General features: G+C 38.3%; 1 protein-coding gene across 1 annotated transcript in view; it reads left to right on the top strand.

Moving 5' to 3' along the window:
• MACROD2 (mono-ADP ribosylhydrolase 2) overlaps positions 1–27,495 on the top strand; it is a 1,156,239-nt gene that overhangs the window by 583,532 nt on the left and 545,212 nt on the right. Inside the window, exon 6 of the mRNA XM_063316393.1 lies at positions 3,650–3,771. Within this exon, the coding sequence (XP_063172463.1) occupies positions 3,650–3,771 (122 nt within the window). The remainder of the gene's footprint in view (positions 1–3,649; positions 3,772–27,495) is intronic.

A 27,495-nucleotide genomic window follows, 5' to 3' on the forward strand; every position in this document is an offset into this window, starting at 1 on the left:
ATTTGTTTTTCATCTTAAAAAACAGTTTGCTTATTTCACACAAGTGTTAGAACATTGTCTCTTTTATTGCTAAACACATAACCACTCACAGCCATTTTACATCACTCTGTATGTTAGTGTTCTTTGAAAGTTTTTGTAACAGTCTTGGTACCATATGCTTCCCATACGGTTCCCAGCTTTCGGGTGGGGGGCAGGAAGGGAGAGGATTCACATCCTAATTGACTGCTGCTTCCCAAGAGTTGTGTCTCTAGCCCATCCTTTATTCTGTTTGTCAAAGTAGTAGTCTAAACCATGCCCACAACTGCTTATATCTTTCCTCCTCTTTCGTAAATGAAGAATTGGTTTTCAAAACCCCTCTGTCTTTTTTACACTAGAGTTTTAAAGACTCTAATGCATTCTAGATACTGCATTTTTGCCAATCCTGAATGTGCAGTATTTATCTCATTAAAGAAAAAAATTGGATAGTGCTGTCTCGTACTTAGGTGCCAACTTCACCATTTCAGAGAAGACTAAAATTACATGGTAATCACATTGCCCCTCAAGCCATATTTGTCTGGGAAGGTGTTTGCCAAGCAGAAATTCTAGTTAAAACTTTGAATGTTCCTTGCATGAGGGGCTAAGGGTTTTTTAACTAGAGGAAATGCTCTGTAAAATAACAGGGTTTTAAAAAATCACTTATCTGTTAGGAAAATGCAGTATCAAAATTGCAGCAATATACCATGCTGATCAGTTAACTCTAATTTGCAAAACATTTTGCAAAACCGCAAAGAAATGGCCTTGCAAAGCATCCTATATCTTGTAGTCAAAGCAAATGTTTAATATTTAGTAGCCTTGTTTTTTGCTCTGAAACTCCCTTTTAAGATGTGTATTATTTGGACATTGCTAATTATGAGTGATGTTTTAATACTGCTGGCCTAGGTTGGGCAATAAAATGTCAAGCCTGATTGCTGCTCCTGCAGCATTTTGTGGCAATAAGTATTTATAGCTGAAGACGAAGTCCTGCTGTGACCACATTTTACGGCATTTCAGGAGTTGGCAGAATAAATAAAATGAACTTTCTCTGATTAAGGCGTTGTGTCGGCTTCAGCTATAAAAATATTTGCATTTTTAAAAACAATAACCCAGGACTCAAACTTCATACACACAGACATGTTGCTTTACACAGTGTCTGCTGTTACCTTCCAATACAATAAACACGGTAATGAAAGGTAATGGCATGTGGAAACCGAGACTTCTTTCCATTCATTTTTGAATTTGTTCCGCCGGCAACAGGTCTCTATTATTGGACTGCCCAAATTGCATGTTTGTGGGTCAGCTGAAAGGGGTAAAACCAGTATAGAAACCATGTTTCAATCATGAGTTGTCATCCTTGTCGTCTGGCAAATACTAAGAGTCAAATTCAGATGTCAGTTATTGGAAATAGTGTTAAATAGCTTTGCTCCTAAGTATTGTAGGTTTAATTCTCCAGCCAAATAACCAACCTCTCCTAACATATAACTGGGGGAAATAACTATGATTAAAAGGGAAGGTTGATAATTTCCTTTTTGTGTGCTTCTCAGTGTGGTGTTTACAGCTGTCAGAAAGTTTGGCTATGTAAATCCTTTCATGTTTGATTTTACAAGGCCCGTGGAGTTTACTGACAAAACAAATTCCCTGGTAGATATTTCCCTTTGGCAGTTATTTAAATCTTTATGTTTGCTAATCTACAAAGAAAATGGCAGAACTGAAATGCTGTCTCAGCATGCTTGGGAGAGCTTGGCATGTTTGAGAGAACCTGGCCAAATGCAATTGATGGATCCTGTTTCCCACAGCATGCTGACTGGGTCAAAGGGAATGGAGAGTAAAAGCAGCTGAAAAAATAAGCCTTTCTCTTGCAAAATTCATTCCTGAGGCCTGGTAGTACAACATACCTCCTAAACACTGATTAGCTACAACACACAAACTACAACCAGTGGGGAAGGGACTAGTGATGTCACAAAGCTTTGCCAATACTTTTAAGGTGCAAGAGTTTATGGTATATATGACATTCTTGAGAAAAGTGGGTGGGGATTCTATGTTCCCACAATAGTGGGTTTTGTTGTTGTTGTTGTTTTGTTTTGTTTTGTTTTACCTAGCTAGTGTGATTGTGTGCTGCCAGAATCACCAGTAAGGAAATTTGACTGGATTAGTTGTGACTGGGTTGAGTGTGTTGTGGGAACAGGGCATGACATCCCATCCCCCAGCTTTCTCTCTCCAGACCCTTCATCTTTCCTTGCCTCCTTTTAGGGGGGATTTCTGAGCTGCTTTTCTCCAATCAGAGGCATTCTTCCAAATGCTGAGCACTAAGGGCATTCCTTTCCCTTTGTAGATGGCGCAGGTAGCAATTATTTCCTGGTTTTCCAGGAGGAAAGGACTCTTGTTCTCAAGGTAGCCCCAGTACAGGACTTGGAAGAGTTTGTTTCCTAACATCATACCTACCTCTTACATCATCCAGCTCACAGGGTTGGGGGCACTGTCAGTAATCAGGCAAAACCCTAATGAGCAGAGTCAAATTATGGAGATACAGGGTCAACTGCATGCCTGTAATATATGAATAGATCCTTGAAGAGGAAGTGGAGAATGTTCCCTGAGCTGGTGTGTTCAAAAGGTCTTATCAAGTGTTTAGAAGTTATCTTATCCAACTTGATATCTTAGCAGAGAAAGAAAAGAAAATAGGAAAGCACTTTTTCATTGCTGAATTCTGCCTTGGGCTCATACACATACTGTATAATACTACTTTTCCTTTCCCTGCAAAACCTGAAGTAACTAAGTTCTTGGATGGAAAGTTGGTAGGTGGCTAAATAATATGCAAAAGCTGGAAGTTTATAAGAATTAACTCTTCCATTGCACAAAATTCATCTCAAAAGAGAATGACCAGGTGCTACACATCATATTGATTTGGAGCCCTTCAACTTTTTTTGTAGTTAATTGTTTTATTGTATTATAAGATGCAAATAATACATTATAGAATTCAGATATTAGTTAGGTACAGCAGTATTTCTACAATATAAACTAAAACTTGTTGACATTGTAATAATTTAGATAACTTAAACATTTGAAGATAACACTTTCTTGTCAGATTAAAGATAAAATTCTACTGGCAATTTTTCTTGGTACTAAGTTTCCAGCAACTGGAAAAGAAATAACCAAAGATTTTCAAATCATTCTCCTTTCGATTCATTACATATCAGCTTGGGTGTGCTATCTAAATACACTTCAGGAAAGAAGTAAGTAATGGTCTCAGGAACCACAAAGGGGCCTAATATATAGTCCACACACAAGCTGGTATTGTGAGCTTCTCAAGCATCTAATCCCAGCTTGGTTTAAGTTAGACATTAGGGCAGGAAACATCAAGGTAAGTAAGCAAAACAACACATACACATATAGGAAGTAGAGTATTATGGTATAGATTAAATGTATCAATAAATACTCCGATTTGAGGAATTGTTACCTTGAACTGTCCTGTTTTAACTTAAATATTCTGATTTCAACTTTATCTTTTATTCAGTTTTCTTTAAACATTGCCAAGACTTTGGCTGTATCCGTACTGATTTACCAGTTTGCCTTTGATATTTTATACAATGTTATTCAAGATTTGATATTGATCGATTGATCGGATTATTCTTTGCAGATGTCATTCACACTGTGGGCCCTATAGCTCGGGGGCATATTAGCGATATCCATAAAGAAGATCTGGCAAATTGCTATAAAGCCTCTTTGAAACTGGCAAAAGAGAACCTCATCAGATCTATTGTAAGTATTGATTGATTGATTGATTGATTGCCAAAATCCTATGATTCCTGGCAGTATATAACCATAACAATGTGTCATAACAAAAAGTTTTAGAAATAACTGCCCAATACAGAAATCAATATAAAAATTAAAATAAACAGACATTAACGTTACAATGCAATAGTATTAATCTGCACTGGGCAACAGTGATACCTGATATGTTGATTATCTTAAGGCATGTGTCCAAAATGTCTGAAATGGTTTGCATTTGCTTGAGTGGTACTAGCAAAAAGCAACATGGGAAAATTGTATGTTAAATAAATTAGAAAGCTGTGAAGAAAATACCAGCTAGCTGCTAGCCAACTGGCAACCCTAGACTTTGTAACTTTCAGCAGGAGAGTCCTCTTTCTCTGGACTTGGATTTTCTTTTGTTCTGATCATATTTCCAAATAGTTATGGGCAATAACTGGCAGGAGATGAGCTGAACTTGCCAAACCAAGGCATAGTGCTAGATTCTTTTTGTAATCTAAGGTTTTGTGGTACAGCTCAGTTCAACTGAGAGCTGAGTGGAAGCCAGCAATTTACTGAGTTCCAGCAGTTCTGTGAATAGAAAGACAGTAAATAAATCATAAAAACAAATAAGCAAGCATGGCCATCAGAACTATTAAAAACTATATCCAGAGCTAGACCTGACACCACATTTCAACTATCCAACTAAAATCAAAATTATTCTCTATTAAAACCATATCAATTTCAATGAGAATATCAAGAGCTCTTAGTAGAGTTGATGGTCCTTCCATACACTTCCAATCAATGTTGTCTGTTAGAATCCATCACCTAATCCATCACCTGTACAGATAAATGGTTCTCAGACAACTGGCTGCAATGTCTCATCTTATTCACCAAGAAGCAGAAGACAATAATTCAGTGTCTGAAGGAACAAGTTAAAATTCAGTTAAACCTAAAAAAAAGAAAGAACTACTATATTAAGAAAACATTATTTTGCACAATGCATAATTTATTGTGTTAGTGAAAAGGTACAGTGATAGCTGCTAGCATAAGATGGGTTTAAGGATGAGTTAGGTAGGTTCATGGGACATAGGTCTAGTAACATCTAGACAAAAAAAAATTAAAAATCACAACAATACAGCATATCCATGGGACAATGTATCTTGATGCTGGTGGCAAATGACTGAGAGTCATATTAATAGTCATATTAATCATTTTAAGTTACAGAGGGTTAAAAAAGTAACAAGTTACTTCAGAATGACTGGAGTATGGCACCTACATACGAATTCTTCGTATGGCACCTACATACGAAGAATTACACCATTTTTTTTCTTAGAATGTTGCTGTGGAGGGAACCCCAAGGTTCAGCCATCCAGAATTGTACCTTTAGTGAACATAGTTGTCTAAGGATGTAGCTATAGTGGTTTGCTGAGAGTCTATCTGCAATCTGTAAAATGTAAATTGTTATAACATGATAAAAAAGGGAGGGGAGAGAATTGCAAATTCAGGCACCAGTTCTTAAAGTGACATACTAGTTTAGTTTTTAAGGTTGTGGATGAATAAATCTTGTTCCTTAGATTATATTTGAATATTAAGACTGCAGTTAGATGCTGCCCATCTTTTGCATTTGATACATTATAACAACCCATTCATTTTCAGTGTGTATCTCTTTTAAGCATTTGTGTAATCTGCTTGGTTAGGATAATAAGCAGCCTTGGTGTCTGTAACAATATAGAATAAAAAATATTCACAACTTCTCCTGTTACAAAGATTTCATTGGAGGCTGATGTGAGTAAAAGGTAGAGGTAGAAAAAATTATTAACTTTACTCTCTCCCATGTTTATTATTTTTCAATAATTAACTTCTTATCTTACTATTGAAGATACTTTTACATTTTCTTAAGTCCTTATTTTAAAAAAATGATGTGAACAAAATCCTCACTAGACAAGACTGGCTTCTTAGAATTTTTTTTCTAAATGTGAGTGTTCCAGTGAAAGACTTAATTTATGTAACAATACTTTTCTTTAATGTGAAATATATGCCTAGTGCCAGTAATGATCAAACATATTGTTGTTGGGTAGATACTTATCAACAGACCAACAATCTGACCCACATAGGGTAACTTCCTATAACACATTGAACATGAGGCTATAATAGGACTAGGGGTGTATACATATCTTGATGGGAAACAATGGAGTATGTTCTATTCCTACGTTGCCTTCCATTGTCGAATCACAAATTTTGAAAGGTCCATTGAAGTCACTGAGTCCAGCCAACTAAACAAAAGCATGCCCAACAAGTGTCTGTCTAACCTCTGCTTGAACACATTAAAGGGATGGAAGCCATCATCTCCCTACTACTGCTTCGGTTAGTCTCAGTTTTGATCTGCAGCACCCAGTGATATAAGTAAGTAGAGACATTAGCATCTGCTTGGAAGAAAAACAAAGACAGGAAAAAATGCTGTCAGCACAGATTTTCTTTAATATTCATTGTATTGATATTGTGCAAAGCATTTGTGGTTTTTTTAATGTTTACTACAGACATTGGGGGATACTTTCAAAAAGAAAGCAGCTCATAAAATTTTAAATAATAATCCAATTGCCTGTCTCTCTTTATATGTTCTAGTTTCTTTTCTTTCCTTTTTTTAAAATACTCCAGCAAAGTGCATTTGTGAACATCCTCCACAGACCATGTAGAGGCATGCTGAGTACCTAAGGTAATATTTCTAGTGCAGAAGACTACATTATAGCTAAATATGCTACTGGCACATTCCAATGATTAATTTGATTCATTATTCCTGAACTGAGTGTTTGTCTTTGCACATTTAAAAATCTCCACACACCCAAATACTTTGCTAGAAGCCTGTTCTTCTGCAGTGCTTGAAGTGCTTTGAAACAATGCTAATATGTTGAAACTTCTTAATACATCAAGGCTTGCTCCCTGCCTGTGTTTGACCTGTGCTCAGGCTGAAACGTCAGCTAAAAGTCTGAGGTATTGTTCAGCTGAGACTCTGAGGAGTGTGTAGACAGCAAGCTCTGAACACAAAACAAAAAGGGTTATCTAAAAGGCACGGTGGAAACAGGAGATAAAGTTAGCATTCTTTCTCTTTCATCCATGAGACAGTCATTTGTCAAGACTGTTCTGAAAATGGAAAACTTCTATAAAGTGGAAGAGAAAAGCTCTTTGTCCTTCATACAATATACTGTGGAAAATATTCATATAAGATTAAAAACCAAAGCCTGGGTTTTATCAATCTGATTGCAGTGATTTATATCTAAACAACTTAGATCCTTCTGAATTATTTTATTTATTTATTTATTTATTTATTTATTTATTTGATTTCTATAGCTGCCCATCTCAGCAAGTGACTCTAGGTGGCTTACAACAATAAACTATAAAACAATTAAAACAATTACAATTAAAACCGTTAAAATATAAAATAAATACAAAATAAATATACATGGCTGCCAAGTAAGCAATGTATGGATGTTAATACAGCCAAGAGGCGGGACCATCCACACGCTCAAGGCCCCAGGCCTGGGCACAAAGCCTGGTCTTCACGGCCTTACGAAAGGCCAACAGGGTCGGGGACATCCTAATTTCTGGAGGGAGAATGTTCCAGAGGGCAGGCGCTACAGAAAAGAAGGCACAACTTCTAGTTTCCGCCAGCCGACACTTCCTGGCTGATGGGACCCGCAGCATCCCCAACCTACTAGATCGAATTGGACAGACAGAAACAACTGGGAGAAGGCAGTCCCTTAGGTAACCCGGCCCCAAGCCATGAAGGGCTTTAAAGGTGACAAACAGCACCTTGAATTGCACCCAGAAGCATACTGGCAACCAATGCAGCTCACATAGCAGCGGTGTTACATGCGTCAAATATCCGACTCCATTTACTACCCACGCAGCCCCATTCTTCACCAGCTAAAGCTTCCAAATGCTCTTCAAGGGCAGCCCCATGTAAAGCGCATTACAGTAGTCCAGATGGGAGGTCACGAGCTGCCACCTGCTTTCCGAGCAGGAGCCATGAGTCTACGAGGACCCCCAGATTGCGCACTGGGTCCTTCTGGGGCAGTGCCACCCCATCCAGGACCAATGGTGGAAAAATCTTGTCACTGGGAGGCCCACAAACCCAAAGCCACTCAGTCTTGCTTGGGTTGAGTCGAAGCCCATTGCACCCCATCCAAGCCCTCACAGCCTCCAGGCACTGGGTCAGGACATCCACGGCATCACTCAGGCGGTCTGGGGTAGAGATATAAAGCTGAGTATCATCAGCATATTGATGGTATCTTACCCCGAACCTTGTTCTTCAAAGCTCTGACAACTGTGGTGGAATGAAAAGCCAGCGAGTAGATCAGCTCTTCAGTAATTCCTCTCCGGAGAAGGACAGGACTTGAACTCACCCACAAGTGCTCCAGACAGCATCTCCTCATGAGGAGACTGCAAGATAGTGGTCTTCAGGGGGTTTAGAGCTCTAGGAGATGAGGGACTAGCCATCATGCTCAAACTGCAGTTGGTTCCTTTGAAAGGACGCTAAGTTCACATACTTCCTTTTCTAATCACTTTCAGAAATTGCTTGTTAACTGCTTTTCAGGTATTAGTAACCTTTGGATCCACAAGTTTTACAGCATCGAGTGAATTTCCTTCGATCCTTAGCAAGAGAAGTTTTAACTGCAAGTTTAAGATTTTTAATTTTTTTTAAATAAACAGCAAAAGGGTGATTAAAACTTTGATTTTAGAAAGTTATAAATGGACTAAGGGTCCAGATAAATTTCAAATAAGATTTTGGAACTAATTATATAGAATCCTTCCTGTGGGAAAATGGTTTTGTTTTGAATTTTTTTAAAAAAAAATAATAAGATACTTTAAAAATTGGATACTAGAGGGAACTAGAAGGAATTAAAGATTACAATTAAAGGAGAAGAACACTCAAACTTGACTTACAGAGTGAAGCAAAATATTTTAACATTGGACATATTAAAGGATATTTTTGAACAATGAACCCAGAAGTTAATTTTAATAGTGTCTGCCTCTGAAGATAGACTATGTCTAAAAGATGTTATGGAAGAGGAACAAGTTCTACCTGACAAGATCGAGACTGAGTTGAAAATGAATTTAGAAATGACAGGCTACAAGAATGGCATTGAAAAAGACGTTACACTGGATATACAAAAGAAACCAGCTGATGTCTTAATAATTAAAAAGTGATATACAAACAACAAACAATACAAACATTTTAAAGTTTAAACTTAAAGTTTTGAAGAATTTTGTGAGAAGGGACAAAGAAAAAATGAAATCAAGTTCTAGGACATTATTTGAAGGGACTAAAGATCATTAGAAGTAAAAGGAAGGAATCTAAAGTTTGTTTGTTTATGTATTTATTTATTTGATTTCTATAGCTGCCGATCCCAACAAGTGACTCTGGGTGGTGCTTACCTGATCAAGGCTAAAATAGATATGTTGTTACCTCTGGTAATGGACTTTTGTTGACATCAGGACTGAAATGATGGTGCTTTATGGATTTGTTTATAGATAAGAAATGGGAAAAAGAGATCATTTGTTGTATTTTAAGAGAACATGATAAGTTACTAAAATTGCTTATACTTATTGTGATGAAGGTGGGAGGTCACTTCTTTATGCATTTCTTTTTCTTTTTTAATTTCTTTTTTCTAATTTCTCTTTTTCCCCTCTCTTTTCTGCATTTTCTACTTTTTCTTTTTATTCTTTTAGGGTTTTTTCAGCTTGTATTATTTTTATAATTTTGTAATTATAATCCTTAATAAAATTACTATGTTAAAAAAAAGCTCACCGTATGAGACATAGGCAACCATTTAAGCCTCAGTGATCTAAACATGCATTAAGCTATGAATTTCTTAACTGTGCTGGACCAAAAGAGAGTGTTGAATTTCATTAAAATGCTTTTTGAAAAGCGTTTCCTTTTCCCACAGGACATCTAGTGCATTTTTGGAATCTGCAATTGTCAAACTGTAAACAAAAGTGCTTTTTATTTAAAGATGCCAAAGAGAAATAGTTGAAAAAGAACCAACAAGTAAGGCTTTGTTGCCACATACGATTGGAGCCACCACAAAATCTGAAACGAGTCAGGAATTATATTATTAGTAAATCAGGAAAAGTAAAACTTGCAGAGCATACTCTGTGAGTTTGGCCAGACTAGAATGTATTTATGGGTTTCTTTTTATTTTTCAGTTTGAAAAATCCCTGGCGGGTTGGAAGTATATCATCCTTTAAAAATAGTTTGGCACATAGGGGGAAAAAACCATAGTAATTGTGTTTTCGTAGGGATTCTTTTTTATAAAGTAGAAGGGAATTGATTTTCTCTGTTAAATACAAGCATGTTCAGTTTTTAAGATGACAGTTATTTTTTAAAAAAACACTTTCCTACATTATGAGAAAAAGGGGTATTGCTGATAACATTTTACAAACTCCCTCAAAGAACTGTCCTTGTTAGGCAGGAGCAGGAGTGTGACAGCCTCAACCAGTTGTGTGTTAGTGAAGATTTAACAGGGGGCTCTGCCAGCTGCATTGCTGCTGCCACACTGCACTGCTAGTTGCTGAACAGTTGGGCTCAGCTCTGCTCTCAACCGGCTTGCAAAATTCCCAAAAATTTTACAAGGAACTCTTGTGAGCCAGTACAAGCCAGCTCTAGCACATCACTGCCCTGAACACAATCTTCTTAAGCCTCATCTTTATTTTAAGATACCCAGGTTGAGAAATAAATATAAAAATGCTTGCCACTTTTAGTTCAGACGCTAGGAGGAAGCAACCCAAAACGTCTGTGGCAGGTGGCTTATAATTGGTGCCCTGCTCTACCTGTCAGTTCTGTGTATTTTCCATGTATTCAATGAAAATCTCTTCTCAGAAACCCCAGGGAGCTATTTCTAATAATTGTATACAATGTTTTTTTTTAAGTGTGCTTCTTACATAAAAACTGAAGCAAGTATGCATAGATTGCCACAAGAAAAAGAGGCTGGAGTTTCAGATGCAACTGTAGTTCTTGTCTACTTTGGAGTTGTAGAGAAATGGCACAGCACATGTACTTCCTCCTTCCTCCCTGTGTGAGCACTTGGTAGGTTTCAGCCTTGAGGACAATTAACCATCATTCACATAATCCAAATATTTTACCATTTGTCATCCTTCTTGCTGTGAAGAAAAATGTTAGGCATACTCCATAAAGAAATAAACAAGTATCTGAAGTGAAATGACTGAAAAGTCAGCAGGAATTGTTTTCACTCATCTTTTCACCAATTGTCGATCTAAATTTCAAATGTGGAAGGTCTCTCTCTCTCTCTCTCTCTCTCTCTCTGATGGCTGCATTTTTGCTTCCCAAATAAAATCCAAGGGTTCTCTTTCAAAAGTTATACAGATTGTATGTGATATATAGAAAGTACTGTGCAATAATTCTTCACAATACAGATGCTTCTATTTTTTAAATGAGTGATCCTATTTGAGAAAATATTGTATTTGGGCAGAACAAGAGTGAGCAATTTTGATTTGCAAAATATTGTGTTATCTGTCACTTAGGTTTTCAACTGAATTTGAAGTTAAATGTTGTGCAAATAAATTTAAGTTCTGATTGTGAGTCAGCTGTCCAGCTTCATGGAGGTATGGTCTGACTGATGACTCTTAAGAGACTCAGGCCCCCACACCTACTAACTAGCTAACAGCAGAACTTTTAAGGACTTGATTTGTTTAGATAAAAATTTTGTTGTAAATTAAATGAATTCATACCTATGCAAAAGGTCAACTACTACCAGTGGAGTACACAGCAAGCAGGTCAAAAAGGTCAAGATGGCAGTCATGGCAATGCGATCAAAGCCCTGCCCCTTTGAGCATGCCTGCAACCTCAAAGCATATTCAAAAGAGGTGGGTCCTCAATGGCACTGCTGTGACCACTCCCTTAATTCTGTCCTGTAGACATCGCTGACTTCTTCTGAATACAGGAATGCAGTGATTTGTGTGGGTTTATGTGTGTATAAGAGAGAGAGTTAACCCCCAGGGTTTAAATGTGTGAGATGGGTGGCCATATCAATTTGATGTATTTTGCCTGCCTTTCATAGTAATAGATTTTGTGGCTCTTCTCAGAGTGGAATATGTGGGACACTTGTACCAACATGACAGATTGTATAACAGTTTGGTCTGGTCTGAGGCTCTTTGCTTTCTGCTTTGAAAGCATCAGCCATCAAAACAATCAAATGAAATTCAGTTTTCAAATTCTTATGTTCTGTATTTCCTGGAGAACTGTACAAAATTAATGGAGATTAGTTGGAGCTCAATTGGCATTCGTATCGGATAACTTAACACTTCCTTGAAAAATAAAATAATCCCAGGAAAAATTATCTTTGTCTCTTGGTGTTTTATTAATCATATTCTTTCTTAACTATTATATTAAAAATAGAACTTAAAACTTTCTGAAGGCAGGATGGTTCAAAAGTAAGCAATAAGAATTTAATGGTATCACCTTCTTTCAGTTCTCTGAATTATTCTGAGTTGAAAGTATTTGAACGGCAAACTAAGCACTTGCTTATTAATTTTTGAACCCATCTATTTAATTGGATTGTCTGTTTTCCAAAAGGTATACTTGTAATTTCATTTGTTTTTAACTCTCTTGTTCCCTTTAAATTACCATGCATGGTGTGATACGACTGCAGCCATTTCTTCAGATTTATCTTCCCTATTTTATTGTGATGGACGTTTCACACTTCCATTATAGCTCCATTTATAGTTAGCAATTTTTTTCCAGAAATAGGTACAAAGAGTCAATGAAGCACATCATTTCCATTTTTTGTAGAATAAATAAAATGAGAAACAACCTGTAGCTTTCATTAGCTGACTAGATCTTTAAGCACTTTAAAATAAATATTTGATAGGATTCTAGAAATCAATACATCTGTATAAGTTTTACTACCCTTTGTTTCTGTTGGAATATAATAACAATTCTTTTTTTATAATTAGCACTTGGAGGGCAGAAGAGAGAATGTATATCTAACTGAAAGGGCTTAAAGGTTATTAAAAGTCACAGGAAGTATGAGACTTTTTTCTTACTGCCCCAACAATGGCAATTTAAACTAATGTACCCAAAAAGAGGGGGAATTTGATTGCTTTAAGGTTTTTTTGGCGGGGGGAGCTCCCTTCAAGTAACTTTTTGACTCCTAGTGACTGCTTGGACTAGTCCCTAATTATTATTATTATTATTATTATTATTATTATTATTATTATTAATTAAATTTATATCACCGCCCATCTCCCCCAATGAGTCCATCTTGGCAAGGTGGATTTTTTTTGGCAAGGGTGAGGAGAGTGCCTTCTTAGGGCTGAGAGAGAGTGACTGGCCCAAGGTCACCCAGCTGGCTTTGTGCCTAAGGCAGGACTAGAACTCACGGTCTCCTGGTTTCTAGCCTGGTGCCTTAACCATTATACCAGACTGGCTCTTTAATCTTTGAGATTATAGATATTATTATTGTATGCTGTCTTCAGAGATAATTGCTTTATTGTGCCCCCCCCCATTTCAGCTGCTCTCCCCCAAGAGCTTGCCCTCTCTTATTTATATAATTCTAGATAGATTCTACTGTTTTTCAAATAAACATATCCATGTCTTAGTAATGAAAAATATTTGCTACATAAGAATCTTCATTGTTCTGCCTTTGCCTTATGCTTTGTGATTCTTGATTCTCTGGTGTCTGAGTATTCTTTGAACACTTCTGATATTGAAGCTTGTGCTATAATTTTATAGTTTTCAGAATGCGGTCATCAGGTTGTTGATCCAATATTGAGGATCTGTTGTAGGAAATTGATCTAGGCATAGTTGTTTTCCAGATTTGGGCCCCGGTTTTCTAGAAATGTTTGTTAGACCTCAATACCTGTCAACTAATTGTTTGGATCTTCCTCAGCAGAGCCGTAAGCCATTAAAAAAATACAAATAAAGATTATTTTAATGTAACAAATATCCACATGGTTCAGGCCATCTGGACTGAATTAAAATAGACTTTAAAAAGCTTTTTCTCTCGAGCTCCACTTAGGGGTGTTAAAACATCAATGCCATTTCTTCCCCTGACATTAATAATAGTTTAGCTCTCTCAGGGCAGAATCATGCCATTTTTACTGATGTTCTCCTTAGAGTCATAATGCTTAATAATAACATGTATTATTTATTAGTAATATTATAATTAAAAAATAATAAAGATTGCTGGGACATCCATAATGTGTTTGCTTGCCCAGAGACTGAGCCAGCTTGTTTATTTACTTCTATAGTAATTTTTATTCTGCTTTATTTTACAGTAGTATCTTCAGGTTCTCAGGTGGTCTTCCATCTCAGCATTGATCCAAACCCAAACTGCGTAGTGTTATTGAAATAGTTCCATTGTGTGTCTTGAGACTGGGACCTGAAAGCGATTGAATACATAATCACAGCTGGTTGTTGCCACTCCTTCTGTTTTTGTTTTTGTTTTGAGGTAGGGAAGACAGTCAGAAAGAACTCTAAAAGTCCAGTCTTCTACAGAAACAATATTCTCTGTAACAGTCACCATGATCATCTGGTCATCACCTCTCCTTTGTCACTATCTGCTTAAGCTTCTGTGCACAGAATCCAGAGGACAATCTGATGAAGAACAGAGAGTTCAGAGAGGCTCACATGGAAAAGGTGTGTAATTATAAAATGACTCGAAGGCATGGAAAAGTAATATAATCCAATACCAATACATTTTTACCTAATACAGGGTGTCCTTTTTCCTAAAGCACATTCTTCAGATTTTTTCAAAATTTTAGTAAGTAATGGAATAATGTTATCACAATCCTTATTTATCAACAAAATGTATAATAGTTATTCTTTAGGATACTCAATCAAAAACAAGTAAAGGGAAAAAAACAGATGAGGGATTTTCCCCTTACACTGGCCACATAATGACTTTTCTTTTTAATATCATTTTTATTAGAGATTTTTACACAAGTAAAAGATAAACATGAAAAAAATACAGAAAATGAGATTAAGAAAGAAAGAACAGATAGAGAAAAAGTACAGAAAAGGAAAAAGAAAGATATTTAAAGAAGCAACTTCTGATTTACTTTACAGCAATTACAAACAAAGTTAGTATCACTCCACCCCACTTTAAAATTGCCTCTTCTCATATTCAACCCTTTCCAGTTGGAAAATCCAGAAAGCATCAACTCATTTCTGTCCATTTTCACCAAAAAGTCCATAAAGATTTTCAGTGTTTTATAAAAGTACTTATTATCTTCTCCCTGATGAAACAATCAATTTTGTATTCTTTTCTCTCTAATAAGACCAGCATTCTGGTCTTATTAATCCATAGTTTAGTGTTAAGATGCTTTCGTAGAACCTGGTTTCCTGTCTTCTTCCTGACAAGGTGCACAAGTATATTTCTTAGTACATTTCTTAACTTTTCATTTCTTGTGTTAATTCTGTCAAGTTTGTCCACTTCTAAATCCATGTCTTCCTTCTCCTAATTTTTTTTTAAGGCTTCAAGCACCCTCCCCTTACTGTCTTCACAGGTTGTTCTGTAGCTGCTGTGAGTTTCAGCCAAAATTCTTTCTCTTTTAAATCTGGTAGTGTCACATTGTCTAAATCTTGTTTCATCTCTTGGCTTATTGTTCTGTCTCACTCATTTGTACTGCAGATTCTTCAAATTTTCTGTTAATCTCTCCTTCCACATTTGCAAATCTTTCCCCCATTCTTCCTTCAAATGAAATCAACCCTCTCTTAACAGGTTCAACCAATGATTCTGCCACTGCCGCTGCAATACTCTTTTCAAATTTTTCCAACATCCTTGGTGCAGTCTCTGGAATAATCCCTATTTGCCCTGTTGATGGTCCTTTCCTCCCTTCTTGTGTTGCTTTCTAATATTAGCCATTTCTTTCCTTAAATTAGTAATTCAGAAAGGTAGAACTACAAAATAAGAGAGGCTTTTTAAAAATTAACTCTTTAGACCCATCCAGTTCTCTGTGATTCTGTAGTCACATGGTCTTTCACAACTTTCCCTTAATGTTTTGTTTAAGAAAATCCTCCAGTCAGTGCTCTTAAGAAAGTTAAAGAGTCCTCTTTCCCATGAAGATATTTAATTTGTTTAATTAAGTCCAAAGTACTTTAAAATAAACAATATTCCAAATTTAACTAATCCCTTAATCCATTTTAAATTTTCATAATTCAAACTCTTAATAAGCTTTTTGCTTTTAGTTAGTTCTAAATCCTTATAATTATTTCTTTACATTTCACTTTAATCTTGTCCCAAGTCTAAGGAACACTCACCAGGTGGTCAAGTTGCTCTGCTGCTTAGAAGATTTCTGTAGCTGATAAAATAATTATATTCCAAATGTGTGCCAGAAAGTGGGGTTTGGATCAAGTCCAGGTTCCACTTGAGGCTGGGAGCTTGATATTTCTTCTGCAGCTCCCAGTGTTCTACTCACAGTTTGCCCACAGATTCTCTAGATCCTGCTGGTTTCCTTGTGAGGAGCAGCCTTCTGGAGTGCACATGGGCAATCTCTTGGTTTCTCCTTGTCCAGAGAGGCTGTGCTGGTCTGGGCTCATTGCCCTGTCACCAGTCTTCACCTTGGTGGTGTCTCTACTGTTCGGAGATGCTTCAGCTCACCATTTTCCCCACCCAGAAGTCACATTATGGCTATTTTCTTGAATAGCCTCTATGTTCTGGACCAGCCATCTTCAACCTGGTATCCTCCATAGGTTTTGGAACTGTAGCTCCAAAATTTTTTAATCAGTCATGCTGAATTCTGGGAGATGCATTCTTAATGTCTCTGGAGGGCACTAGGTTGGGGAAGGCTGTTCTGGACTAACATTTTGGACCCAGTCTTGAGATCAAAATGGGATTATATTTTCCTCTTTGGAAACTGAACACTGACTACATGCTGTAAGAGACTGGTCAGCAGAAGGAACCAGTAAGTTGTGTGGAAGATCAGAATGCCACTGTATCATTTGTTCCTTGTATTCCTTTGGTTCCTTTAGGTTGCATTAAATCAGTCTATATAATATCATGATAATACCTCTGGTTCACATAACCTATGTTCATGTCCTGAGATAGATACCATCATATTTAATATTGGGCAGATGGAGGCTGATCTTTCAAAAACATAACTATAAGCTTCTGTATGATATGGCCTGACATATCTTGAAACTAATTAAAATTGCTGCAAAATGTAAGAGCACTCCATTTCGGTGCAGTTGAGCTGAAAGCTAGGGGGAGGGTTATCCTATAATGTCATATTTGAGGAATTTCTCCCAACTGTGGAATTCTCAAATAAGCATTTTATTTTACAAAGTATTCAAAACAAAACAAAACAAAACAAAACTGGTTTGTAACAAGGGATATTTGTATGAACCAAAGATGGAAAAAAATATTATCAGCTAGGTGAATAATGCAGGAAAATAAGTGATAGCTATTTCTATTACCCAGTTTCAATAGGAAGAGAATTCAAAAGGTCTCTTCCAAATTTGGTCAAAACTCTGCTACAATTCTGTACACTGTATCTTCTCATTGAAGTAAAATTGTCACCTAACTGTTACCTGAACATATTTGGCATTGTGCCATACAGAAAAACAACTCTAGCATATATATTATCTAACCTCAGCCTGGTAATGAACCCTTCAAAATAGGCCAGTTTTTTCAATGCAATTAGATATTTCTAATTTCCAGGTTACTCTGTCTCATTAATTAGAGCCCTTTTTTAAAAAATCTGACTGCTATACTAATTTTTCCACCTAGTTCATAAACCTCCAGTGTAACTAAAAGCAATATACAAATACTTGATAGTGCAGGAAAAACTAAACAATTATCATTACTTAATCTTAGTGAGATTAACAGTTTCAGGGGGGTTATCTGAGTACACATTTTCAACTTTAGGACAGTCTTTGGTCAGACACCTCAGCAGAACCCATACCTGTTGATTGCCCTGCCCTCCCTCCCCTGTGCTAGGCTGCCATTTTAATTCTCTACACGTGAGGTATCATCAATATGCTGATGGTATTCAATTATACATCTCATCCCGGGTGACGTAAGTGATGCTGTGACCACCCTCTCTCAGTGCCTGGGGGCTGTAGGGGACTGGATGGGGAGCAACAGGCTTCAGCTGAACCCTGGTAAGACAGAGTCGCTGTGGGTTGGGGACTCCTTAGCATCCAGGAATTTAACATCTTTGGATCTGGATGGGGTTGCACTGCCCCAGACAGACCCAGTGCGTAACCTGGGGGTTCTCCTGGACTCATGGCTCCTGCTCAAAGAGCAGGTGGCAACCATGGCCAGGGGAGCCTTTGGACAACTTTGTGTTGTGCTCCAGCTATGCCCTTTCCTGGATCAGGAGTCCCTCCGAACGGTCACTCATGCCCTGGTCATCTCCCACATAGACTACTGCAATGCGTTTTACATGGGACTACACTTGAAGAGTATTTGGAAGCTACAGCTAGTGCAAAATGTGGCTATGCGGGCTTTTTTAGGAGCCCCTAGAAGGGTACATATAACACCGTTGCTGCATGAGCTGCATTGGGTGCCAGTTTGCTTCTGGGTCCAATTCAAGGTGTTGATTATCACCTTTAAAGCCCTACATGGCATGGGGCCAGGTTACCTGAGGGACCGCCTCTTCCCCGTTACATCAACCCGTCCCACCGGATCATGCAGAGAGGGGATGTTGCGGATCCTGTCCATGAGGGATTGCTGATTGGCAGGGTCCAGGAAGAGGGCCTTCTCTGCTGTGGCACCCGATCTCTGGAACAAGCTACCCCCTGGGGTAAGACGGGCCCCCACTCTCCCGGCCTTCAAAAGGGACTAAAAACATGTTTATGCCACCTGGCCTGGGATGGGAGCGGGGACAGCTATTCATGGGGGTGGTTAGTCCCATGAGGGGGCCAGGATAAGATCTTATTCCCCATCTTGAATTTTATATGTTATATTCTGTATTTGTATTTATATGCTTTAATATTTATAGTTATATAGAATTGTTTTTAGTGATTTGCCATTTTTATTCTTTGTAAGCCACCCAGAATAGTTGTACATGAGATGGGCTGCAGAGAAATTTAATAAATAAATAAATAATAAAAATGGGACTTATTTATTTGTAGATGAAAATTCAGGCTAACCATAAAGAACCTATATTTGCTCTATTCCTGAGGTACAATAACTGTGATTTTGGTTTCACTTCAAATAATTCCAGTTTGAGTGCGTGCTGGAAGGGTGACCAGTCCCAGGCCTGGAGTCCACCACTTTTGTCCCCTCAGACAGACAAAATGCCTCAGTTAATTCTCAGTGGCCAGTTCCAGTGGTCAGTGATACTCCGTATCCCCTTGTTGATTTCCTCACTGGGAAAGGTCTCCCTGCAAACAGACATTTTCTCAGGCAGAGCAATCCAAGTTGTCTTTCTCAGACCATTTTACTGCAATCTTCATTCCATTCCACAAAGTAGCCGGCCTATACAGAAGTGTTGCCACCTCAATATAATATGATAAATCTTGTGTATGGATGAAGTAGCTATTCCAGCTACCCTTGATGGTGCCCTTAAAAGAAATATGCACTACACTTTTCAGGGAGATTCTCTGGATGCCTTCAGACATTTGATTGTATAATCTGATGTGGCTTATTGCCAGTACAGTAATCCTTAGGTAGTGGGTGGAGGTTTTCTGTCAGGGAAGAGATAAAGATAATAGCTATTTTACTTTTTTGAACAATATTAATACAGTTTGTGTCCCTACTGCAAACTGTATTTGCCTGTAGCAATAATCCAAATAAAAAATCGCAGAATGTTGATATTATAGTTAGAGAGAAGAGTTACTTAATTAGGAAAGGGTAAAGAAAGCAGTGTAATTTGTAAATAATTAAAATTGGCTTTCTAAAGTCCAAAGTTGTCCTTATTGTGACATAGTGGGCCCATTTTCTGGATACAAGTGTCCATGCCAGTTAGGGCTGTTGTTCTGGGATAAGTCACAGGTTGCTAAAGAATAAGGCAGGTTTCACATATGATTGTTTATTACTCATACAACTACCAAATAACTTACAAGCAGGAATTAAGTTGAACTGGTTGAAAGCAGTGCCTGTAGAGCTGGGCACAAGGAAATAAAGTTTTAAAGAACAGCCGCTCTACTAACAAAGTTTCAGCACCTAACGATGTCTTAAAACTGGGGTGAGAGACGTGTGTGTGTCCAGATATTTTAGAACTATAACTCCCACCATTGGCTATGCTATCTGGAGTTGCTGGAAATCATAGAGTTCAGCAACATCTAAGAGGCCATAAATTCCGTACCGCACATTAAACAATAAAAGATAACAAAAGCTTCACTTAGAGACTAAGTAGGGAAGAAGCCTAGAAAATTTCAGAAAATTTTTGAAAAAGCTACGGCTAGAGTGGTTTTTTACAGGGATTTAGCTAGTTTGCTCCATTAGATGCTCCATTAGATGGGTCTTAGGTTAGGCTTCCCTGCTGCCTAGCAGGAAGAACTGAAAAGTGTACCTCTTTGATAGTCAGGAACATTCTTATTTATTCATTTTAATTGTTACATTTATAGCCTACCTTTCATCCAGGAGCTCAAGCCAATTTACTTGAGGATATCCCTTCATTTCATCCATACTGTAAGAATCACATGAGGTAGTTTGGGCTGCCCCAAAGTGACCCAGAGAACTTCTATGGTGAAGAGTGGACTTGGGCTGGAACTCCCCCCTCCTACTCCCACACATCACATTGTTTTTCCTTGCCTCTGAGAGCTCCAGATGTTTGCAGGACTGAGGAGGTATTTCAAGTTGTGTCCAAGACACTTCCTATTTGTGAAATTCCTGAGCTACATCTCATTTGGGGAACTTGTGTACTGGATTTGAAAAGCTTGTGATATCAAATGAGTGGCTGGGTTATTCTATAGTTTGACAGCAATATGTATTCAGTACATCATTTGCCAATGCAAATTAGCTATTCAGATCTGTTGCAGACAACAAGCGAACTGTTGAGATGCTTGAATGAGTTATGGCTCTTTCCGTGAATTACTTTGTTTCCTATGTGAATGCCAAACTTTCTGCAATACAGAAAAGCTGCACTATTAAAAAAAAAAAAAAAAACACCCTACATCCAGTCTGTGCTTAACATCTGTGCCTCACTTCTGAGAACGACGACTTTTTTTCTAATTGTTGGATTACCCTCTAATGCCAGAGATAGTTGTGTATCTTCAGCTAAATTGTCACAAGGCCTATTTTTCTGTAAGCAGAGAAATGACAAATTCCACAAGGAGAAAAATGGAAGTACATAATCAGCTAAGCCTTTCCACATCTCTCTCCATAGGGGAAGCTGATGGAAAGATTTTTATGGGGATTATCAGGCTATCCGTTGTGCTGATAAACTTATTATTACAAATATCTTTAGCACCTTTTGTGCTCAGAGTGCTTTTGCACTCCTTTTATCATTTATCCCACTACTATCCCTTTTCTATAAAGAAGCTCTACGATGGTCTCCTTTTATGATTATCCTTTGCTACGCTGTGGCTGAGTATTTTGAGATGGCAGCCTTTCTTCAAGAGCAGCTGAATAACATTGAAGAACAATCTGAAGGAAATGAGAAAGACAGAGGATCTGGGGTTTAGAGTTCTGTTAATGTTACAGGTGAGAAGAAAAAGGAGATGGCAGGAAGGAGGGAAAAACAACAGAACCATGCCTTAAGGTTAGCTTTGAAATGGAGTAAACTTCCCTGTACTTTACACACCACAGCTTACATCTACTGCTTGTATGTGTTTGTACAGGCAAGTTAAATGACATGGCGAGGCGTAGATGGGGTGGGATTTCAGGTACTGTAACTGCCTGTGCCTATGGAATTTGTACCCTTGGGATATACGATTGATCTAGCTTGGGTTGTCATTTAGGTAGCCTCTTAGGTTTCTTTTTTAAAAACTCAGCTTCTTTTTAATTTAGAGGACATTTTAGATCTGTATATGTTCATAATAGCCCTGGGTTATTTTCTGTTTGTTTGTTTTTGTTTTGTTTTCCAGATGATGTGGCAGAATTGCTTGCTGAAGCAAAATGAATTGATTTTTTCCCCCACTGCTCTTCATTGTACTTCATTGTTTAATGTTTTAATACAGGCATAGAGTTTAAAATGTTTATTACATTTTGAATGCCAGTATCTCTATGAATTGCATAATAAATATATCACATTTATATGGCTACACATTTTGCAGAGTGGTCTTTGTTGCAGTCCCTCCTGGGAGGTAAATAGCACTTCATCCAAAATAGGGTCCCCCGATTTTGCATTCATGAAAATCTCATGACAAGCTCTTCCACTGCTTGCCTGGTATTTGGTGTTTTATCTCTGAGCTGCACCTGAATTTCAGGGCAGTATATAAAGAATCACTGTAGCTGTTCAGAGTGAACTAGTTCTGCATGTTTTTCTTCCTATGCACATACAATGCAGTCTGGCATTATGGGAAGGAGATTGACCATATATGGCAGCTTCCATGAAAGAAGCATTACTGAGCCTATGCTGAAAACCAGCAGGCTCATCATGAGCACAAGGGTAGTGCTCATTTGTGTGTGTCATTAAATAAGGCCTTTCTTTCCATTGCTGTCTCATACATAAGATTCCAAACCATAATACAGCAATCTTGGAATGAGCCAGGATATACACATCTTCCAAGTACATAACAATATCTTTTGGTGGTTTTTATGAAAAGCAAGTAACAAATCTAAGTATGAATAAAACTTAAGCATTGAGGTTGTAGTTTCATTACTTATCCTGAATAATACTGTTTAAATATAGAAAATTAATATAGAGAAAAAGAGAGAACCATGGTGGATAATACCTAATCTACTTGGGATATTCCAAGCATTTCCTATAAATTCTGAAAACATCAATGTCTCCTGTGAGCATGGGAGAAGAATTGAACAGAATTACCAAGAACTCCTGGAACTTAGACTCCAGACTCATCATAGAACCACTGCGCTGTTTACTAACTTCCTAGCCACTGTCTTTGTGTGTGATGGTTTAAAGGAGAGATTTAGAAAGAGAACGGCTGGCAGCTCTTTTCTTATGCGTTCGTCTCTTAGTCTTCCATCAAAAATGTGTTAATGGAACACATCATAGGACAGAAACAACTCTGGTCGTTAAGGATCTTTTCACTCCACACTGAAGGTGTTTCTGCTGGCTTAGCTCAGTGTCTTTTGTTATGAGAAACATTTATATTTCCTCAGCGTAAAAAGGCAGTAAATCAAGATTAAGTGTTCCTCTTAGTTCAGTGATTAGTAAACAATAATGGCACTATTAATACTCCATCCTTAAGAGCTGTTCATCATGAAGCACACTGTGGTATGCTGACAAAAGTCATTAATGTTAAGTTGGTGTTTGTTTGTCTTTGAATGTCCTTTTCACATTTATTCTTTCAGCACTGAATACATCACATTTTCTTTCAGTAAATGCAGATAAAGATATATTTTATGCTAAAATAATAGGTCTTGTGATTCTTAGAAGGAAACACTTTCTAAAATACTTTGTATCTTTTGTCATTTTTGAGTAGCACATAAGCACTAGAAGGGTCAGATGTGAATTTATATATAAATAAATGAAATAAATCTCTTTTGTGGACAGGAATGGAGAACATGAGGCAGAGTGGGGCACCTCCCTCCGACAGGTGATTTTGGTCATTATTGGTTATTGATGCTTTTAATCATTTAGTTTTTATTGACAGAGAGGAAGAGAGGTGCTCCTGGGATTTTCTGCCTCAGCTGTCAGTATAACTAGACTAATTTGGCTATTAGGCACTTTGCCTTGTGGGAGTGGCTTTTGGTAGCAAAACAGCTCCCAGTTCTTACTCAATTGCTAATCAAATATCTGGCCTGTACCTCATCATGTATTGATTCTCCAGATAAATGAATGCTGTTCTATGTAAAAAGATTCCCTTGAAATAGAAAACTAGATATTAGGGAGAAAAAATCCAGCACTAGCATTATAGTTTTTGGTATTCAAGGGATTCACATAGTATAGGGATGTGGGTGGGTATGATTTTCTCTTTCTCTCTCTCTTCACATATTCTGTCTGTCTGTCCATCTATCTATCTGGAGTGTTTAATACAATCTTAAGATTCTTACGTTGACTTTGACTGTATAGTGTGAGAACACAAATTCAATCTACGTGCTGTTCTCGGCTCTCCCCTACTCCCCCTCAAACACTAGTTATGTGGCATTTGCAATTTGTGCTGGCATTTGGGTTTGCTTATAGTCCTTTTCATCATTCTGTACTAGGATAATCCAATCATCAGGGTCCTGATGAATGGATTCCTCGCTCCAAAGCACAGCTTGCTTTTTGTTCGAGCTGTCTCATGCGGTGCTTCCCTTGAAAGGAAGTGCATAACTGCAAATGGAGTTCATATTGTATAAACTGTCTTTCTAAAAGGCATTTTTTTTACTGATGGTGTTCTGTGTGGGAAAGGGTAGATGGTGCTATCATGACAGTTACTAACTTAATTAAGTCCCTATGACAATTCAAACAGAAGGGCTCCTGACGGCCAGTGGAACACTGAGGTGTAATAACTCCCACTCTACAGACCTTGATCTCAGTGAGGTTTTTTTAATAGTGCCAAAATATGTGTACCTGCTAGAGTATGGGTTGGTTGTACATGTGCCCATTTCAGTCAGTGTTTAATTCTATTCATTGGTTTGTTTGCTTTGTACTGAACTAAACTAACTGCCAAAATAACCTTCAGGTATATATGAGTACAGCTTGATTCTCTTTTTATCATATTTTTTGCAAGTTATATTTTCTGTCTTTAGCTGTATCGGTTTTAAAATACACTGCATTTTAATCATTGCCTTCTCTTCAGACTGTGATGTGGTTGTTGTTTATTCGTTTAGTCGCTTCTGACTTTTCATGACTTCATGGACCAACCCACGCCAGAACTTCCTGTTGGTCGTCAACACCCCCAGCTCCCCCAGGGACGAGTCCGTCACCTCTAGAATATCATCCATCCATCTTGCCCTTGGTCGGCCCCTCTTCCTTTTGCCCTCCACTCTCCCTGGCATCATCATCTTCTCCAGGGTGTCCTGTCTTCTCATTATGTGCCCAAAGTATTTCAGTTTTGCCTTTAATACCATTCCCTCAAGTGAGCAGTCTGGCTTTATTTCCTGGAGGATGGACTGGTTTGATCTTCTTGCAGTCCAAGGCACTCTCAGAATTTTCCTCCAACACCACAGTTCAAAAGCATCGATCTTCCTTCTCTCAGCCTTCCTTATGGTCCAGCCCTCGCAGCCATATGTTACTACGGGGAACACCATTGCTTTAACCATGCAGACCTTTGTTGTCAGTGTGATGTCTCTGCTCTTAACTATTTTATCGAGATTTGTCATTGCTCTTCTCCCAAGGATTAAGCGTCTTCTGATTTCTTGACTGCAGTCAGCATCTGCAGTAATCTTCGCACCTAGAAATACAAAGCCTTTCACTGCATCTACATTTTCTCCCTCTATTTGCCAGTTATCAATCAAGCTGGTTGCCATAATCTTGGTTTTTTTGAGGTTTAGTTGCAAGCCAGCTTTTGCACTTTCTTCTTTCACCTTCATCATAAGGCTCCTCAGTTCCTCTTCGCTTTCAGCCATCCAAGTGGTATCATCTGCATATCTGAGATTGTTAATGTTTCTTCCAGCGATTTTAACTCCAGCCTTGGATTCCTCAAGCCCAGCATGTCGCATGATGTGTTCTGCGTACAAGTTGAATAGGTAGGGTGAGAGTATACAGCCCTGCCGTGCTCCTTTCCCAATCTTAAACCAGTCCATTGTTCTGTGGTCTGTTCTTACTGTTGCTACTTGGTCGTTATACAGATTTTTCAGGAGGCATATAAGATGACTTGGTATCCCCATACCACTAAGAACTTGCCACAATTTGTTATGGTCCACACAGTCAAAGGCTTTAGAATAGTCAATAAAACAGAAATAGATGTTTTTCTGAAACTCCCTGGCTTTTTCCCTTATCCAGCGGATATTGGCAATTTGGTCCCTAGTTCCTCTGCCTTTTCTAAGCCCAGCTTGTACATCTGGCAATTCTCGCTCCATGAATTGCTGAAGTCTACCTTGCAGGATCTTGAGCATTACCTTACTGGCATGTGAAATGAGTGCCACTGTTTGATAGTTTGAACATTCTTTAGTGTTTCCCTTTTTTGGTATGGGGATATAAGTTGATTTTTTTCCAATCTGATGGCCATTCTTATGTTTTCCAAATTTGCTGGCATATAGCATGCATTACCTTGACAGCATCATCTCGCAAGATTTTGAACAGTTCAGCTGGGATGCCATCGTCTCCTGCTGCCTTGTTATTAGCAATGCTTCTTAAGGCCCATTCAACCTCACTCTTCAGGATATCTGGCTCACTGACCACACCATCAAAGCTATCCCCAATATTGTTATCCTTCCTATACAGGCCTTCTGTATATTCTTGCCACCTTTTCTTGATCTCTTCTTCTTCTGTTAGGTCCTTGCCATCTTTGTTTTTGATCATACCCATTTTGGCCTGGAATTTACCTCCAATGTTTCTAATTTTCTGGAAGAGTTCTCTTGTCCTTCCTATTCTATTGTCTTCTTCCACTTCCACGCATTGCTTGTTTAAAAATAATTCCTTATCTCTTCTGGCTAACCTCTGGAATTTTGCATTGAATTGGGCATATCTCCCCCTATCACTGTTGCCTTTTGCTTTCCTTCTTTCTTGGGCTACTTCTAGTGTCTCAGCAGACAGCCATTTTGCCTTCTTGGTTTTCTCTTTCTTTGGGATGTATTTTGTTGCTGCCTCCTGAACAATGTTGTGAACTTCTGTCCAGAGTTCTTCCGGGACTGTAATGATTGCCCAGCCCAAATACTCAGACTCACAAGAGGCTGCTAAATGAAATCTGATTTATTAGGAAACTTATGGCAAATACAGAGAAAGCTGAGAGTGAGCAAAAGCCGCCAAATACAAACTTAAAACCCTCGGTGCGAATGTGGCCCGCCTCCCTGGCAACAGCCCCGCCCGTCCCAGGTGCTAGCAATCGTCAGACCTGCTAGCCTGGGAAAGTAACCTTGAACATAGCAGATAAAGCAAACACATTCCAAAGCACAGCCAAGAGATAGCTACTCCCATCCTCCCTGGAAAGAGGAAACACGTATCCAGCTAATGACATGCGAAACGTTACGATGTATCAAAGACATTGAAACGGCGAACATGACATACCGCCTCCCCAAAAACACACTTAGGGACCTGGCTTAGCGGGATAAGCAGAGTGAAAATGGGCAACCAGGAGAGGGGAAGCCACATCCGTTGCGGCAACCCATTCTGGATGAGGGAAATGCTTCCAACGAACTAAGTACTGCAGAGTATTGCGAAGGCGTCTAGAATCTAAAATTTCTTTAACTTCAAAGTGTTGCTGACCGTCAATCATGATGGGGGTTGGAGGTGGAGGTTGGTCATGCCAGCGGTCAGAAGGAATAGTCGGTTTGAGCAAACTGCAATGAAAAACAGGGTGTAAGCGTTTTAGATTATGTGGCAGATCAAGTTTAAAAGTCACAGGGTTAATTTGAGCAATAATGGGGAAAGGACCCACAAACTTAGGTGCCAACTTCTTAGAGGGCTGTAATGACTTAATAAACTTAGTAGAGAGGTAAACCAAGTCACCGACTTGAAATGCAGGCTGAGGAGCACGTTTCTGATCAGCATAATGTTTGTAATCCAATTGGGCATCAGCCAAGGCTTTTTGAATCATGGGCCAAGAAGCTGCTAGTT

The sequence above is a fragment of the Candoia aspera genome, chromosome 1, assembly GCF_035149785.1.
Source record: "Candoia aspera isolate rCanAsp1 chromosome 1, rCanAsp1.hap2, whole genome shotgun sequence".
NCBI classification, from domain to species: domain Eukaryota; kingdom Metazoa; phylum Chordata; class Lepidosauria; order Squamata; family Boidae; genus Candoia; species Candoia aspera.